Genomic DNA, 19,406 nt, shown 5'->3' with positions numbered 1-19,406 from the left:
GGATAGGGCTGCCCACCACTCTGGGCAAGTGTGCTCACTGCCCCCTAGTGTGTGTGTTCACTAGTGTGTATGTGGTGTTTCACTTCACGGATGGGTTAAATGCGGAGGTGGAATTTCCCCAGTTGTGGGATCAAAAAAGCATCACTTAACTTAGTGGGCTCTGCTGCCATTTGCTGGGGTTTATTTGACCATTTTAGATACACATTGCTTTGGTTATGTTCTGCTAGAGGAGTTTGCTGTCGGACAGTGAATGCGTTGATGGAGGAGGGATCCATGTCAGTGATAGCATCGACTACACTAGCTCCAAGAGCCGAACAGTACGTGAACCTCCCTGAAGACTCCCCTCTGATCCTGCCGTTAAGTATGTACAGACCTGAGGTTCGACAGAGATGCACTAACTCTTTTGCGCTCTTATTTACAGTGCAGTCGAGATTGTTTCTGCGTTTGAGGGCTGGTGTGAGGTGCAGAGAGCTTTGGCCAAACACATGTGGGTCCACATAGTCATATTTAGTTCCAGTTCATGCATTGAAATCTCCACACAGTAGCACATTTCCCTGGGCCTGGAATTGGCTGATCTCTGTGTGGAGATGGTTTAGGTACTCCTCGTCATAATAAGGGGATTCAGTTGGAGGAGTGTAGACAGCAGCAGAGGTACGTGCCTGTCTCTGATATGCCAATTTCTTTATTCATTTTTAGCCAACAATGTGATTTCTGAAATTTTTCAGCTGAAAAGTGGCTGGCCAGGTCTCCTCTGTACCACACCAAGATTCCTCCAGAATCTCGACCGTGCTGGACTGTGCTTAATTTGACCGAGGGCACAATAACCTCACAGTAGCCTGAGGGACAGTGGGGAGGTGTGTCCTCACGACACCATGTTTCAGTGAGGATGAGGACATCTACACCTTAAATATTCTTCAGGAAGTCAGGATCTCCACTCTTCAGTCCAAAGATTGAGCAGTAGAGACCCTGAATGTTCCAGCAGCTAATATAGAATGAGTGCATTTTAAACACTGAAAAATCTATCAGATCAGATCAATTTAGTGAGACTTAACAGAGAAAATCACTATTATCGTACAAGGTGATAAATAAACAGCGCACACAGTGAACAATGCTGTTTCTTAAAGTAAGTGCTCCATGGATACTGTATCTGCATGAGGGGGAACGGCTCTTACTTCAGCAGCAGTCTTGTGCGCAGGGTGTACAGCATCTGTTTTATCTCTCCTAGCTCTGTTGTAGCTGGAGGTGGGGCTCTAGCTGAGGGTGAGGAGGGCTGAGCCGCTGCTGCAGCATAGCTCTGTGGCCTTTGCTGGGAGGGGGGCCTCCTCACAGGTGATGCTTTCAGCTTTTCTTTCTTGGTGTGGGGGGGTGGAGCAGCAGGTATGTGTGTGGGGCTGTGGGGGGCGTGGCTGCAGGTGAGTATAGGGGTGCAGGAGGGTGAACAGGAGGAGCCCAGGGCCTGCTGTGCCTTACAGGTGAGAACAGGACATACCTGGGCATGCACTGGGGAGGTGGTCTGAGGAATCCTGCAGGTGTTGTGAAGCCCATAGCCGTGTTGCGGCCCAGGGCTGCATCCTTAAGCGTCTTTGCAAAGATCCGGACGCTGTCCTTGTGTAGATGGAGTCTGTCGTACATGTCACGGGGCGTGATGGTGGGGTAGTAGGCCAGATGGACGTTTGGTAGGGTGGCACATCCTCTGCTGATCTCCACGTTAATGCCATTAATCACATGGGGGGGGGTCAGAACGGGCTAGCAGAGTGGAGATCACGATACGGCTCTCTCTGCTACTCTCCGTGCTGCCTCAGCAGTGTTGCTCTGTTGGGTGTGGAGATGTTGGTGCCTGTTGGTGCCTGTGTGGATGATGATGCACTGGGGGGCCCCGAGGGTCTCCCTCTTCAGAAGCTGGTGGGCATGGCTGGTGGCACTGCAGCGTTTCGCTGTTACCTGGTGTCCAGGGAAGAGCTTCTGAGGTTCCAGGAACTTCCTGTTTGAGTCCATTAGAAGAACCACATGAGGTCTCTGCTCTGCTGGTTTGATTGTAGTGGTCTGGGGGGAAGGTGGGGGCTCAGCAGGAAGCGTCTGCGTGTCAGGTGGAGGTTCACTGTGTGCTGCTTCGTCATGTGAGTCTGGTGAGTTATGGGAGCTGAGCGTTCCTGTGCTTGGGGGATTTGTAGTTGTGGAGACTGTAGGTTCCTCATTGTTGGTGTCTGTGTTGGAGGGTGTGTTTGTGGAAGCTGAAGTGCAGGTTTTGATGTTCTGGAGCTGATCTTTAATGTTTTGTAGCTGCGTTATTAAGGTTCTCTCTTTTGTTGCTCCTTCTTCTTTTAGTTTTGTTATCTGTGCTCGTAGACTGTGGTTCTCTCTCTCTCGCTCGCTCTCTCTCTCTCTCTCTCATACACACACACTCTCACACACTATACACACAAAATACAGAAATAGTAATGGTATACAAATGACTATATTAAGGCCACAAATTAATATACAGAGGCCACAATTTACTATATTGGGATCAGAAATTAACATATAGAGACTACAAATTGATATATCAAGGTCACAATTTATTATATTGTGGGCAGAATTCACTAAATTCAGCCACATATTAAAATACTGAAGCCACAAATTACTATATTGAGGTCAGATATCAGTATACTGAGGCCACAAGTTAATATACCAAGGCCACAAATTAATATATCGAAGCCACACATCACATCACACATACTGAGAGCACAAATTATTATATTAAGGCCGCAAAATAATATACTGAGGCCACAATTTACTGTATGGGGTCACAAATTAATATAAAGGCCATTATATTAATGCCAAAATTCACTAAATTCGGCCACGAATTAAAATACTGAAGCCACAAATTAACATATTGAGGCCACAATTTCATATATACACGCTACAAATGACTATGTCAAGGTTACAAATCAATATGCTGAGGCCACGAGTTACAAGGAATTTAACGTGTCGCCACAGTGTATTAATTCATGTCCAGGCCTTATTGAAAAGGTGACTGTGAGTGCGCGGTGTCTCCAGCAGGCGGCGCTGTGTGCAGTTTGCCTCAGTAAAAGTGGGCGGCGTTTCCGTCTCCAGTTGAATGGCGCAGAGGGAAAACACATCGGCAACATTAGAAGGTAAACAGCGTGATTTCTGTGTTATAGAAATGAAATTAAGCTCGGATTTCTGTTTGTCAGGCTTCTCGTCGGGCTCACATCGTGTGTCTGAAGCTCTGTGCTACTTTTTCAGAGTAAATAAGCGCTAAAGCTGCACGACGAGGCGTTCGGCAATGCAACGTGAACGTAGCTTAGCACAGCCTGCTAATGGCTTACACTCAGACTTTACCCTGTTATTATTTAACAGGTTTAATGTCACTAATATCCGCCCTGCTTATGGCAGCCTGTATAGAGACAGTCTTCTTTATGTCATTTTACACTTTTAACCAAGATGGTTCTTCATATTTGACAGGTTCTCGTTCGTATTTTCCCGTTCCACCTTAAATAGGGCAGTAGTTACGTTCTGGCGCTGCTCCTTTTAAGGTGGAACGGGCAAATTCGAACAAGAAGCTAGCGAATAGAAAGTGTTACACATGATTATTAGCGAGTTGGTTCATTTCTGTTTGTTAGCTCTTATTTTTCAGATGAGCAACGCGGTCGTGTGGTAAACATCGGTTAAATTTAGGTTTGGCTGCGCTTTATGGGTGTACGTCATTCCGACTGACTGTGTTTAGTTGGGGTGGGAATCTCTTGGCACCTCACGATTCGATTCGATTACGATTCAGAGGCTGCGATGCGATTATAAAACGATTATCGATGCCTCTTTTTTCTTGCTGTATGAGGACTTGTTAGTGTTAAAGCAAAGTGTTTATAATGATCCATGATGAATTTACTTCCAATATCTTTTATTAATAAATCAAATGGAAGAGATGACGCAAGTGAACTAAAAGGCTCTCATTCACTGCTCTTGTTTGGAGCACATGAGAAACTACTGCCACTCAGTCAAAATATCTTTGAGCCCGGACACTGTATCTCAGCCCCAGTGTGCGCAACACAGCGCGAAAGCCCTGGTTCTCAAAGACTGAGAACTGATGCAAATCCTTGACAGTAAAAGTGGCGGTAGAGGTTGTAATTTCACCTCTGAGTTGGGTGAGAGCTTTGACATCACTTGCTCGATGGTCCTCTGGTTGGCAGCAAGTACAACTGGACGGAAAACGGGTGGACACATGAAATATAGTTTCTCATGTTTGTCGTTTCTAAAATAGTTTAGTTTAGTGTGACACAACTTGCATACAGTGTGGTCCCTTCTCCCCTGGCATGCAGACTGCAGGTCGCCTAGCAACGCAGACAGTCTCGCCTGGCTAGTAGCTACGAAACGGCAAAGAGAGAAATGAACGTTTGGAGATGAATGGACTTCGCATTCGCATTTATAAGCAGCGCAGTTGGTTTCCTGGTACTTTAAAGAGAGACTGTCAAACTCTAAAAAGTTGTGAAGATGAAGTTGCTATTCTTTCGGATTTTCCCGTTCTGCCTTAAACGGTGCCGCATTTACAGAGCAAGTATGTCTGTGTTTTTGTTTATATTTTTAGCCTGTACTGGTACATCAGCATACACTGAGACATTGGACATTAAATGTTGTGACTCCCTAGGTGGTCTGATTTGTGTTGAAAGGACAAAACAGCTCTTCTTAACATTTGTTTTTTGATTCCTGATCTTATGCAGAGGGAGCCGGTCGGATTTCTCGCTCATCCTTGTGTGTTTTTGTTATGTGCCGCCAGAGACTGTCCGGGTGCTGCACTTGCCCACTTCCAAGTTCCACCTTTTGCATTCCATCCACATCACGTTATGAATTAAATATTTATAAAATCACTTTTTTACGTTTGTAATCGATTCAGAATCGTCCTCGTCCACATCATGATGCATCTAAGAATTGACCACCCCCCGCGAGTGTTTACTGTGTCTGGTCAGTTTAGTTGTTAAACAACTTGGATTGCTGCCTTAGTTTTTCTCAGCTCTTTGACAAAGTTTTCTTTGACATTTCAGCTTGTGATATTTACTGTTACGTTGGTGTGAAAGTTAAAGTTGGAGTGATGCAGCTACTTGAACTTAAAAACTCAAGTTTCTTGAACGGTATAGGGTGTCTGATGTATCACACTTAACGAAGACGGTTCTTCAAGGGTTCTTTAGTAAAGAAACGCTCATGAATGTTCAAAGGACCCCTAGCATGATTAAATTGTTCTTTACATCACGAAAGGGTTGTTCAGATTGATGGAGAATGTGCTGTAGACCTTTTTGAAGTAGGTTCTATATAGCACCCAAATGGGTTCCTCTATTGCAAAAGCCCTGACGTCATAACAATAGAAGAAGCCTTTTGGGTGCTATTAAGAACGCGTTCCAAAAACATTTTCCAGCAATCTGAAGAACACTTTTTGCAATGCAAAGAACAATTTAATCATGTACGGGATTCTTTGAATGTTCAGGGTTCTATATAGAATCTTTTTGAACGCTATTTTTTAAATGTATTTCTACTTAGTTAAACTAAAAGTTTGAAAGCTTTTAACTCCATGCGCGTCATTTCAGACGACTGAAAAGGATTAGTTTTAGGCGTTTCTTTTAGGCGACCAGGTCACCTCGGTTAGTTTGAGTAAACAGATCAGGGTTTACGGTGTAGCTCATCGGCTGATACACAGTTTGTGTTTGTTATATTTCACAAAAACTTATTTACACTCAGAAAAATAAGTGAAAGAAAAACAAAAGCTGAAATGTAAATGTTTTATACAGGTTTATATGAGAGAGTCACAGTTTTCTGGATTGGTATCTTGAGATCATTGGTATCTTGTAATCTCAGGATAACAAAGTTATTTTGAGATCATGATTTAATGATCTTGCGATCTCGATGAAAATGAGTTAAGCTGTGGTTTTAAAATATCTTTTTTTCACAAGATAACAAAAGTTGTTATCTAGTGATCACAAGATAACTTTATCTTGTGATCTTTGTGATCCCAAGATAACTTTTATCATCTTGAGATCACAAGATAACTAAGTTATGATCTGAAGATAACAATGCATAAAGTTATATCCACAGCGAACAGTCTCTCTGGACAGATGTAGTTTTGTGGTGTTTGAAGCATTAATAAATAAAGCCTACCACACAAATCCTTAGTTGTCAGTCTGGAGGCTCATGTTGTTCTTTGTCTTCTAGAATGTCGAAAAGGAAAGTCACGTTTGAAGACGGAGACGGGGAGTTTAATTTGGATGACGAGCTCCCAAAGAAGAAGGTGAGCTGTTCATTCTCATTTGTTAACCTAAAGAGGGAACACTGAGCCGACTGTTTAGGGTTTCAGTGATTTCACTGCTTTCTAATGGAAAGCAGGACCTGAACTGTGAGATAAAATGGGTGTTGCTTGAATAGTAAAAACAGCCTCTCCTTATTCTGTAATAATGCTACATTGTTAACCGTATAATTTTTTAAAATTTATTTTAATTGCAGTTGACTGCCTGCTAGTCGGTGTAGGAGTATAGTCCTATAAACAGTAGGCCTGTCTAGCCAAGCAGCATAACATTTTAATAAGTTGTTGCATTAAAAGGGCCAAAGTGACATTAAGAATCAAATATCTTCATTCAATTAAAGAAGTCCATTGGCAATAAAAGGCAACTCTCTGTTCAGCACAGTGAGTTGGCATAATCAAAAGTGGGCGATATGGCAAAAATATAATGTTGCGATACTCCAAGATATCATGACAGTCACGATACGTCACAGTATTTATTTTTCAGACATCTGATCAGTTAGAAAAGAGGTCGTAGTGCTACATTAAAAAAATACTATCAAAAACTGTGAACTGATTTGTATTCAATATTTGGCACAAAATCCAGGTTAACGGGACTAATTTTGTGTAAAACTGTGCCTCATTCAGAATATAGTTTAGGCTGAAACACTCCTTATAACTTCAGTGTAAGTTGGCGGGGCTCAGCTGCTTTAGGCTGAATAGGCAAATATTTGAATGCTGCTGCTAAACTTGCACCAAAACGTTATAGTATAATTATACACAGGGCTGGGCAATATGACAATATATGTTTATTGTGATACATTGTCACAATACAACATGCCTTTCTGAGCATATCGTGTATATCGTCAATGCTTGTAGACACTGACCAACTGCATGTGTCATTAGAGAGAGCAAAATTTGTCTAGTTTAACTGGATTTAGTGCCAAATATTGAATAAAAACCAATGTGTTCACAATTTTTGGTAGTGTTTTCGAAAATGTAGCACTACTGGGTCTTTTTTTCTGTTTCAACTGATCAGATGTTTGAAAAATAAATACTGTGGACTTTGACTGTAGAGAGTGAATGGGAGTGAAAGAAACTTTTATGTGTTTACATAGCACATCCAACACTCTTATTCCGAAACAAAGCAAGGGAAAAGCATGTTTTCCATGTTAGGCGTCCTTTAATGTGTTGCTGTGTCTGTTTTTCGGGCAGGTATATGACGCGGTGAGCGGTCCAGGCTCCAGGTTTAAAGAGAAGCACTCTTTAGACAGTGATGAGGAAGATGAGGGAGAGGATGGAGAGAACAACAGCAAATATAACATTCTCGCCAGCGATGATGTTGAAGGTGCCTGCCTGTGCACGTTCACTGCCCCACACAATGACAGAAGAAGAAATGATCTCTCTCTTATTTGTATTCTTTGGTGTTGCGGTGATCTAGAGGACAAACATTTCCTAATCAGTATAATATTTTTTAAAGGTTTAGAGTAGATATGTAAAATTTAAAAGCCCAAAGTCGTGAAAAGGTTTTTACTTTTAGTTGTATATTTTAGTGTATCAGCTCTCAGCAAAAATAATCTATTTGCTGTCATACAGGAGACAAAGACATTAACTATAATCTGCAGCACGAGGAGTGCTTTAAGAAGATAGGTAGATGGACAGCAAAAAATATAAGGCAGAAATAAAAATAGAAATAGACATAAATTAAGCAGAAATAAATTAGCAGTAGTGCCCACCAATCAGCGCACAGTGGCTGTAAAGCTGTCCAATCATGGTTCAGTCGCAGTAAAGCTGACCAGTCAGCAGCCGTAGCAATAATGCCAACCAATCAGCACTTGGTAGTAGCCAGGCTTCCATTAAACCAGCTCTGCTATCAGCTGATCCTCCATATTAAAGGACTCCAGTCTGATTGAGTGTTAAAATGAAAGTGTCTGACAAAGAACAGATCGTTCTATATATTAAATTCCACCAGTCAGCCAATCATAAACTGTCTGATCAGCTGGTTTAGAGATTGACCACTTATGAAGGGCAAGAGGACAAAGTGTTTCTATAAAACAATATAATTATATAATTATATTATTAAACATATAACTATATAATTAAAGGCAGCAATGTTTATAACACAATTTAATTTGTTATAAACAGTAAGTGCAGTAAAGAGTTTCAAGAAGCCGTCCAGTTTAGTGTCATCTTACAAACAGTTGGTCATGTATGAGCCAAAAGTTTTCACTCACCCATCCAAATCATTGAATTCAGGTGTACCAAGCACTTGCATGGCCACAGGTGTATAAAACCAAGCCCCTAGGCCTGCAGACTGCTTCTACAAACATTAGTGAAAGAATGAGTCGCTCTCAGGAGCTCAGTGAATTCCAGTGTGGTACCGTGATCGGATGCCACCTGTGCAACAAGTCCAGTCGTGAAATTTCCTCACTACAAAATATTCCACAGTCAACTGTCAGTGGTATTATAACAAAGTGGAAGCGATTGGGAACGACAGCAACTCAGCTAGGAAGTGGTCGGCCACTTAAAATGACAGAGCAGGGTCAGCGGATGCTGAGGCGCATACTGCGCAGAAGTCACCAACTTTCTGCAGAGTCAATCACTACAGACCTCCAAACTTCATGTGGCCTTCAGATCAACTCAAGAACAGTGTAGAGAGCTTCATGGAATGGGTTTCCATGGTCGAGCAGCTGCATCCAAGCCTTAAATCAGTGATGCAGTGATGTAAAGCACCGCCACTGGACTCTAGAGCAGTGGATATGTGTTCTCTGGAGTGACCAACCACGATTCTCCCTCTGGCAATCCGATGGACGAGTCTGGGTTTGGCGGTTGCCAAGAGAATGGTATTTGTCGGACTGCATTGTGTAAAGTTTGGTGGATTGGGGATTATGGTGTGGGGCTTTTTTTTTTCAGGAGTCGGACTTGGCCCCTTAGTTCCAGTGGAATGAACTCTTAATGCTTCAGTACCAAGAAATTTTGGACAATTTCATGCTCCTAACTTTGTGGGAACAGTTTGGGGAGTTTGACCCCTTCCTGTTCCAACATGACAGTGCACCAGTGTACAAAGCAAGGTCCATAAAGACGTGGATCAGGGAAGAAGAGGTGAAGAAGAACTTCACTGGCCTGCACAGAGTCCTGACCTCAACCCGATAGAACACCTTTGGGATGAATTAGAGTGGAGACTGTGAGCCAGGCCTCAGTATCTGACCTGACAAATACGCTTCTGGACTAACAGTCAAAAATTCCCATAAACACACTCCTAAACCTTATAGAAAGCCTTCCCAGAGGAGTTGAAGCTGTTATAGCAGCAAAGGGTGGGCCAACATATTAAACCCTATGGATTAAAAATGGGATGTCACTCAAGTTCAGATGTGTGTGAAGGCAATATACTGTATATGATGATGTCTGTGTTTTTATAGGTCAGGAAATGGCGACGATTGATTGTGATGAAGGAGTGCCCATCACCCCTTTCAATCTGAATGAAGAAATGGAAGAGGGGCACTTTGACTCGGAGGGGAATTACTTTATCAAAAAGGAAAAGGACATCAGGGACAACTGGCTGGATAACATCGACTGGGTACGTTATGTCTGGAACAGCAAAGGTTATTAAGGTGAAGCTTTACTCAGAACTAATCAGTGCTCAGTAAAAGGTATAAATATTTGACTTCATAATTAATTAGATTTAAATAAAGAAAGCCCAGAAATTTTATTTTCACTAATAGACAAATACCTTATTGAATTTTGTTATAGCCACTTATTAAGGCCACAACCCACTGGAGGCTGTGTTAGTGAATATTTTTAATGATTGTATCAGGCACAACAGCAGCATCAGGTTAGACGTTGTGGCAGCTGGTGTCACTCTGGGTGTTTGCCCCCATGTTTTGAGCTAAAGCTTAAAACTAGCATCGTGATAGGAGCTTTAAGGGAAATCACAGCATTTAGTGTTTGCACTGAAACGTCACCCACTGAAAATTTTCAGCCAAAAGTAAAAGATGTACCAGGTCTGCAGTGAGGCTGTCAGATCTAACACTTAATAACTGATCTAAATGGTACTAATAGTGAGAAATGTTGTTGGATGTTACTGTAAACACTAGAGATGAGTCAGAGTAGTCAAATATTTGAATATCCATGAAGGTTAAAAATAAATTGGTAGTAAATCAGGATGTTTGATTGTATTCGTGTTAGTTTTTCTAACATTACCGATTTTCATATTTAAGTACCATGAACTCTGGATCCTTTTGGACCAAGATGCGATCATGGCATCATTTCTGGAAGCAAGGTGCTTTAGGTTCGCTAGAGATGTAAAGCATGTGTGAACTGAGCCAGACCCCTTTAAAGGCATATGATGTCCTAAATGTTGTAGTTAAAGCCCAGCAATGAGGAGCTGAACTTTACCCTCCTCTGCTGTCACTGCAGACTGGCAGGGTCGCCTACAGAGCAGCACTAATAGCTGTTAATGAAGTAATGCTCTTTTTATCTGAGCATCTTATTTCAGAGGGAAGATTTCACCCACTACCCTGTAACTCAGTTCCAAGGGGTTAGGGTAAGACTTGGAAACAAGTGGTAGAGGTAAAAAGAATAAATGGGATTGGGACCTAAATGTGTAAGTTCTCTAACTGTCTTACAGGTAAAAATCAAAGAGCAGCCAATAAAGAAGAAAAAGAAGGGTCTCTCTGCTAAACGGAGACGAAGGGCTGGAGACGAGGATGAGGCGGAGGAAGAGCGACTGCGGGAAGAACAGCAGGGAGATGAGGAAGAAGATGAAGAGGAGGAGAAAGAGCCAGAGGAAGATCCATTAGCCAAGTACAATCTCTATCAACTGAAAGAAGCTGTTGTTGGCCTGCTTCTGCCTGGAGAGACCGTCTCCGCTGCCCTTCGCAGGCTGGGGGGGCTCAGGGGACGGAAAAAGAAAAGCCGGCTGAGGGACGGTGTGGAGGAAGAGAAAGATGAGACAACAAACAGAGACACTGAGAAGCTGGAGAAGCTGACGGCTCTGGCGGACAGACTGGTGGGTTTGGGCGAATATGAGATCTATCAGCAGACGTATGAAAAGCTGACCTACAAGCTGAAGAACATGCATCATGGAGCGGCCGCAGAGCAGCCAGGAGAAAACGAGGAGGAAGAGGACGAGCTGGACATGTTCGCTGATAAGTTTGACGAGCGGCACAGTGTGGAGAAAGAGAAGAAGGAGAAGGATAACGGCAGAGGTGAAGGATAGCGGAGTGAATGTGGTGACTGTAGTGTTCAAACTGAATCATAATTTGCAGATCTATTTTCTTTAAATCCATTTGACTAAAGATCATGATGTGTCTACAGATTCGGTTCGGAATAGTTAATATTTTCCAATATTGTGTTAATTTTAGTGTTTTACACAGAAACATATAGTAAGACATTTAAGAGGAATGCGTGTACACTTTGATTACTGGTTGAAGAGTTTGTAGATTTTCAGCAAATGCTGGGGAAAATGAAAATTAAACTAAAACCCTGATATGTGAGATCTGCTCTCTGGTAGAGAATAAGGATGAGCTTGTCCAGAAGAAGGACCAGGATGTCTGTTGGGCAATATTTTTGTTTCCAGATGAAGTAGCAGAAGCACTGGATGTTGACACATGCTAACTACAGAAAATCAGATTTTGTCAGTAATCTGATCAACATGTTTACATGAACTTAAGTAATCAGATAGTGGGGAAGCTCTGTCGCTACATTAGTCAGACAGTAATCAGACTGCTGCTTTACAACTAGCCAATAACCTCACAGAAGACGACATGATGTAAATGTAACGTAAAACTCAAACTTCATGCCGAGGCCTTTTTTTTTTTTTTTTTTTTTTTTTTTAATCCTTGCAACGCTTTACCTGAAAATATGAACATACATCGTCTAGAAGATGAATGTTTAAATCCATTTTGTCAAGGATGTATTTGGTGTATTTGCTCACTTTTTTCCTGTACCACCGTCTGTTCCCATTCATGCTCAGCCTGAGAAATCCGAAAGAAATCAGAGTAAGAGTTTACGGTACTGAGAAATCTGATCACTGAGGTAAATTCAGCCTGTTTATCAGATTTCTTAATCAGATTTCTGGACTTGACTTCTAGTGTGCTGTTGACACAACTACATCAATAATCAAGATAACTGCAGAAATCCGATAATGATCAGATTATTAAGTGCATGTAAACAGACTCAGTATTACACATTGTTATGATGATGATGATGATGATGATGATAGTTATACAGAGTAGCTAAATGTTTTTTGTACAAATTTAGCTTCAAAACAAAAGCACAACATGTTATAAAACAGTTCAGCTGAGCTATAAACAATACAAACTTAATTAAGATGCACCCAGATGCAGAGTTTTTATCATTGGCAGTGTTTTCCATGAAAGACAGTAAATTGGACACACTTGGAAGAAAGTCAGGGCCAATGCGTTTTTCTTTTTTTTTCTTTTTTTTTTTTTTACTTTTTTTTATGCTACACCTTTAGCAAATAATATAAACTTTATTGTATTTGTCACAGTTTAATATTTAGTGTATATAGTTAATAGAGTGTACCGGCATAACTTTATGACCTTGTTTCTACGCTCATTGTCCATTTTATCAGCTCCACTTACTGTATAGCTGCACTTTGTAGTTGTACAGTTACAGACTGTAGTCCATCTGTTTCTCTGATACTTTGTTACCCCCTTTTACCCTGTTCTTCAGTGGTCAGGACCCCCTTGGACCCTCACAGAGCAGGTACTATTTGTGTGGTGAATCATTCTCAGCACTGTAGTCACACTGACGTGGTGGTGGTGTGTTAGTGTGTGTTATGCTGGTCTGAGTGGATCAGACACAGCAGTGCCACTGCTAGACTGAGCATAGTCCACTAATAAAAAAATATCCAGCCAACAGCATCCTGTGACCACAGATGAAGGACTAGAGGATGACCAACAGATGAGCTATCGTCTCTGACTTTATATCTACAAGGTGGACTGACAAGGTAGGAGTGTCTAATAGAGTGGACAGTGAGTGGACACAGTGTTTAAAAACTCCAGCAGCACTGCTGTGTCTGATCCACTCACACCAGCACAACACACACTAACACACCACCACCACGTCAGTGTTACTGCAGTGCTGAGAATGATCCACCACCCAAATATTACCTGCTCTGGGTCCATGGGGGTCCTGACCACTGAAGAACAGGGTAAAAGGGGGCTAATAGAGTATCAGATAAACAGACGGACTACAGTCTGTAACTGTAGAGCTACAAAGTGCACCTATACACTAAGTGTAGAAACAAGGAGGTTGTCATAATGTTATGCCTAATCAGTGTATATATTTAATATAATAGTTTATTTACACTTTATAATGGAAAATATTTATTCATGTTTGTGTTTATTGCCTTTAGTTCAGTATTTGTAGGCAGATCGTTATTAGTGTTGCCATAATAAGCTTTTCTTTAAAACGAGGCAGATAAAATTAGATTGAACCTTTTCTTTAGGTGGATTTAGCAGACGTTGATGACTTAATTGGCATGTTCATTTAGATGTAGGTCATCAGTAGCAAACATTTTTGCTTTTATTTGTCCGTATGATTCACAGCCATGGACACTGCTGATTTACGCGTCACAGGAATTGAGATATAGACAGGATGCAGATGTTGCCGCATGGCAACAAATACTTTTATTTTTGTGTAGAATCCAGTGTTTATACATAAATTCAAGAGGGGAAAAAACACAAACACCATATATTATGTAAAAGCGCATACAAATTGATCTGAGTCCTTATGGTTCTACACAGAACCATTGTCTTTACTAAAGAAACCTTGAAGGACCATCTTTATTAAGTGTGTACATTAGCAGAGATGTTGTTTTAAGAGGGGAAACAGAACCTAATGAGAGTTTGCACTTCAGTCATGTCCTGTCGGCTCAGAGGATCAAACCGGTGACCTTCTGGTCACAAGGCTGGTTCCCTCACCTCCAGCCCACAACTGCCTGTAATCTGTAAACCCTCCGTTTATTGGACTGGACACAGAAAAGTAGTCAAAATTGTACAGCTTTATTGATTAATTCATGTGAGTTCAATCAAAATTTTTCAAATGTTAGAATATTTTGCTCATCCAAATCAAATTAGCAGTTTTATTCACCTATAGGAAGAACACAAAATCAACATGGTGTTAGTCTATTTATATGAATAATTAAAAATATAGAAAGTTACTGTATTACATTTTATGACTCTAGGATTGGTTCTCTGGCTTAGTAGAATAAAGTGGGCTTTGTTAAGGGGTCCTCAGGCACTGAGCTGAAAGTGTATATTTTTCTGGGGGTCTTTTAAGTGTGCTGTTTTTTCTCTGCAGTGAGTGACGAAGTGATGTGGGAGTATAAATGGGAGAATAAGGAAAGCTCGGAACTCTACGGACCCTTCAGCAGCCAGCAGATGCAGGTCAGAATCTTCTAGATTTAGCTATGAAGTCTCAGAGCTTAATTACCTTGTTAGTCCTTACATGACCCTTCAGAAGTGGTTAAGACAGATCAAGAATTGCCATTAGAGGCTGTCATCTGATGACGATTCCAGAGCATAATGAATACACTGACCCCTTAAAATTTGTGCCAAGACACAAGAACCATGAGCTTCATCAAGCAGCTGCCTGAGGATCTGAAAGTGAAAAGGCTACGTTTACACAGCAGGTAAAAGATTCTTTAAACTTTTTTGGCGCTGCAGCCTCGGGCTCAAACCACGTTTGGCTGTTTCATTCTAAATCTCTTCAATCACAGACTGGCTGCGATGAGTCTCTTCTAATTTTTTGGTACAGAAACATCAGCCTAAATGTTTGAGTCTCAGCAGCCCGAAATTATGACGAATGTGGAGCTGGACTGGCGTGCACACATATCTGTGTCACATATGAATACAGAGATCGGATTTGGGCCACTTTTACCTGCTGTGTGAACGTAGCCTAACTGATGCCTACAAAGTAGAGGAAAACTACAAAAACATATTAAGGTGTTTCCAGCTTGCAGTTTCCGCTGTCTGGAATTTTATTAAGAATTGGTGGTTAAGAGAAACTGAAAGTCAAGGCAAGATCTGGAAACCCAAGAAGACTATCAGATAGAGCTGCTTGTGTGCTTCCTGGAAAGGCAGAGCAAAACCCCCAAATGACAGTGAAGGACCTGCAGGAGCTTTCACTGACGCATGACTGGTGGTGCAGAATTATACTGTGCAGGTCTGCTTGCACAAATATGATCTGCATGGAAGAGTCATCAGAAGGAAACCTGCAGTCTGAAAAAGTGAAAATATGTAAATACTTTCCCTACAGTGGACAAAACGTGCATTTTCTGCACATTCTGTGTGCAATTTCTATTTATTTGCATTTATTATTTATTACGTTTAACATATAGGGGAAGAAATCTAAAATAGGTTTTGTTCTTTTATTGTAGCAAGCTTGACATGGTAACCATAGAAGAACGCATTTTGGTGCTACATTGTACCATTTCCCAAAAAGGTTTTATATAGAACCATCTATAGCACATTCTTCATCAATCTGAAAAATGCAAAGAACCCTTTAATTATGCAAAGGATTTTGTAAAGTGTTCATGGGTCTGTAATGAACCATTTTCTTTACTAAAGAACCCTTGCAGAGCCATCTTTTTAAGTGTGTACGTAGACAGCCTATGTAGACAGTGGCTACTAAGAGCGCTCACTAGCTATTGGGAAATACCCACAGTCGTATGATAGATTTGTGATAAAGTTTTTTGTTTAAATAAATAGGGATTTTTACTGTTTGGACCTGAATTACTCACCTCTGCACAGATTTTTAAACATTTCAACATAATTCAGTGTGTGAGACGTAAACAGAGAGATTCAGAGTTGGTTTGGTGTGAAATGGTTTAGGTGTCTTTACAGTGGTGGTGATAGGCTGAATTTGAGTGGGAACTGGATGTTACGCTGGTAAGTACCATGAACAGCTTGAACATGGCGTTCCCTCTCAAATGTTTTGCATTCATTTACTTATGTTTTGTGTTCCCTCGCAAAATATATGCTTGTCAGACAGCAAGCAAATGTAGTGTCAGAGGTGCCCAACGACATTGCCTGCATTAGAGTTTTGATAAAAACGTTAAAAGCTGTTTTCCTGGCTTCTCCAGTCTGTGCTGAGTTTATTCAGCTCTTCTCTGCAGTGGAAATGTAGCTTTAACTATAATATACTATATTACATTCGATCTCTGTTTCAGTTTGAGTCACTAACCGCGGAATTGTTTGATTTTGAGAAGCGACACTATGTCTTTATATTTCAATCAAACATCAACGTAAAATTCTATGAGCTGCTTCATGTCTGAGCTTAAGCAAAGCACAGCTTTTGCAAACGAATGCAAACCCTGGCATCATAATGCAAAACATTTGCGAGGGAACACAATGTCATTAACTTTTTTTTTTTTAATTATTAAACCACTGTCCCGTGGAGGCTCTGTAGAAAAGTGACATGTATTTACTCTTTAAAATGCATTTTATATCAAACCACTCAACTTCACTTACATCCTAACAATTTAATTATGCAAACATTTTCCAAAATCAATTCAAGCAAAAGGCAACAAAGAGACAGTAACGTTCTGTTTCTGAAGCTTACGCTTTTGTGGCTAAATTGAACACACGGACATGAAGCAGGACCGTCTTGCTTGTGTTTCAACTCACAATTTTGGCTGATCAGCATTCAAGTGTAGATCGTATGTACATAAGACTCACATTATTTACACCATAAAGTCACATTATAGATTAGCTATGAATAAAAAAAAGTGTGTTAGGAGCCGATATGGACCGATTTTGATCGAGCACCACTAAGAAAATTTGCAGATGATAAATTTGGTTCATGTTTCTTTTCTTTTGTGCAGGACTGGGTCGATCAGGGCTACTTTAAGGACGGCGTGTACTGCAGACGGATCGACCAGGAGGGCGCACAGTTCTACAACTCCAAGAGACTGGACTTCGACCTTTATACGTGATTCGCCTTCATGTTTCAAAACCTTCGTTTTTCCACATTTGTCAGCTGTGAGAGATATTTCCGGAATCAGCATTTGCTCAGTGTTTCTCTGAAATTCCTATGTGATGGAAACCCTGATTAAGTGCTTGTTCTCTTGTCTAACTATTTGATACCTGAGCGTGTATCTTTGTTTTAAAATAAATTTTGGTGACTCACCAGATCAGTGGCTTTTTTTTTGGAGACTGAAAGTGATTATTGGAATCTGAACTGACCTCTGCATTGCCTTGAATCTCATTAATCAAAACTACAAAAAAAACAATTTGTGCACTGCATGTAATATCAGTTGCTTCAGTGTTTAATAAACTAAATTAGGATCTGTACAGGTAAAACTGACTCTTCCTAATAAGAACCTGGGGCTACTAGAAGTGCTGTTTAGCTTCCATATCACAACAGTAGTTTTGCCATTTAACTGCAAGACAGCAGTAATACTTAAATGAGATGTTCGGTTCCATAGAGCTGTAATGGTTTGGAATCAAGTACAGTATTGCTGAAGTATGAAGGGGACAGTTTACAGTTGAACTGTTTGTCGCTAAACATATTGATCAAAAAGCATGGTAATAGAAGTAGACAAACATTTAAAAATTTCTCCAAAACTCAGTGTAGGAGATATAAACAGATTGAGAGCGGTTTGGTGTGAAGTGGTTCAGATGTCTTTACAGTGGTGATGAAAGGAACAAGGGGTTGCCATGACTGCAACACAAATATAGACACTTTATTTACCATACACAACCACCAGTGAACCTACATGAGTCTTCTGAGTTTTAATGTTTATAGTGGTGATACAATAAATGCAAAAAAATAAGGATTAAAAATGTTTTGGGCCAAAATCATCTTAAAACTATTGTAAAACAATGTCTCAGACATCAGGCTGTGTATTTATAAACATCTTGACGATCTAATGAAGAAATGTTCAGGAATTTATGCAGTAATTGTCTGATTATGCAGAAAAGTTAGTGGAATTCCCCCTTAAAATGTAAACAGAGCAGTTCAGAGCGGTTTGGTGTGAAACACTGTTCTGGAGAAACTTAGAGTCAGAACTGTTCACAGTGGTGGTGACAGGAACCAGACGTCCACCTCTAAAAGCTCCCTCACAGAAAGTTTCTACATGAAATGGTTATGAATTCACTGCCTGATGACGGAGACACTGTTTTATGATAGTTTTGAGAAGATTTTAGCCTTAAACTCCATTCATGGTGGAGGGATACATAATATGCAGGGTGCTGTGAGGCAAAATAGTCCCCAAAACTTATTATTTCAGATTTTGCATCATCAACATTCCATATAAACTCAGAAGACTTGTGTAGGTTCTCTGGTGCTTCTGGATAGTAAATAAAATGTGTATATTTGTGTTGTAGTCATGGTGACCCCCAGTTCCTATCACCACCGCTGTAAAGACATCAGAACCATTTCACACCAAACCCATTTCACACCCATCCAGTTCATCGGTCACTTATGGAGCCCCTAAGGTGACATGGTGATTATTTTTACTAAGGCGTGGCCATGAATTACTATATTGAAGCCAAAAGTTAATTTTCTCTTAACTCGAGGCCTCAATATAGTAGATAAAGCAAAATATTTATGCTCCTGTCCAGTTCACTGGTCACTTACAGAGGCCCTAAGGTGATATGGTGATTATTTTTACTTAGGCATGGCCATGGCCATGAATTACTATTTTGAGGCCACAAGTTAATTTTCTCATAACTCGTGGCCTCAATATAGTAAATAAAGCAAAATATTTACACTACTTTCTAGTTCACCGGTCTCTTACAGAGCCCCTAAGGTGACATGGTGATTATTTTTTAATAAAGCACGGCTACGAATCTACTATTTTGAGGCCACGACTTATGACTAAATTAACTCGTGGCCACGCCTTATTAAACATGTTTACCGTGTCAGCCTCGGGGCTCCGTAAGGGACCGGTCAACTAGACGGCAGCGTAAATATTTTGCTCTGCTGCTCGAAGTTCACGCGTAGGCGGGGCGACTTGCTGTGGAGCTATTGGCTGCTTGCCCAAGACAATCTGCATACTACAACCGCATTGGTTAGCTCGGCATTCCTATTGGCTCATTCTCAGGAGGCGGGCCGTTTTCGAGTTAGCTTCTTCGTGCGAAGCTCTGATTGGTCGGCGCGGTTCGGCGCTCTGTGC

At 41.0% G+C, this 19,406-nt stretch overlaps 1 protein-coding gene across 1 annotated transcript; it reads left to right on the top strand.

The window, feature by feature from the left end:
* The first annotated feature begins 3,036 nt into the window (after positions 1 to 3,036).
* On the top strand, positions 3,037 to 17,420 carry cd2bp2 (CD2 (cytoplasmic tail) binding protein 2). The gene is made up of 7 exons (XM_017715467.1): positions 3,037 to 3,134; positions 6,196 to 6,271; positions 7,475 to 7,607; positions 9,679 to 9,836; positions 10,887 to 11,466; positions 14,588 to 14,673; positions 17,112 to 17,420. The coding sequence occupies exons 2-7, from the start codon at positions 6,197 to 6,199 to the stop codon at positions 17,220 to 17,222; spliced, it is 1,143 nt and encodes a 380-aa protein (XP_017570956.1). The 5' UTR covers positions 3,037 to 3,134; position 6,196; the 3' UTR covers positions 17,223 to 17,420.
* The last annotated feature ends 1,986 nt before the right edge of the window (positions 17,421 to 19,406 follow it).

The sequence above is a fragment of the Pygocentrus nattereri genome, chromosome 14 (assembly GCF_015220715.1).
Source record: "Pygocentrus nattereri isolate fPygNat1 chromosome 14, fPygNat1.pri, whole genome shotgun sequence".
In the NCBI taxonomy this organism is placed as follows: domain Eukaryota; kingdom Metazoa; phylum Chordata; class Actinopteri; order Characiformes; family Serrasalmidae; genus Pygocentrus; species Pygocentrus nattereri.
Note: the sequence above shows the minus strand (reverse complement) of the source record. Positions and strands in the feature narration are given on the sequence as shown.

Bases quoted from the DNA above. Each gene is read 5' to 3' on its own strand.
- cd2bp2 (XM_017715467.1), top strand. From the start codon at position 6,197: ATGTCGAAAAGGAAAGTCACGTTTGAAGACGGAGACGGGGAGTTTAAT. The intron at 6,272-7,474 runs GTGAGCTGTTCA...TTTTTCGGGCAG, and splicing joins ACGAGCTCCCAAAGAAGAAG to GTATATGACGCGGTGAGCGG. The intron at 11,467-14,587 runs GTGAAGGATAGC...TTTTCTCTGCAG, and splicing joins GGAGAAGGATAACGGCAGAG to TGAGTGACGAAGTGATGTGG.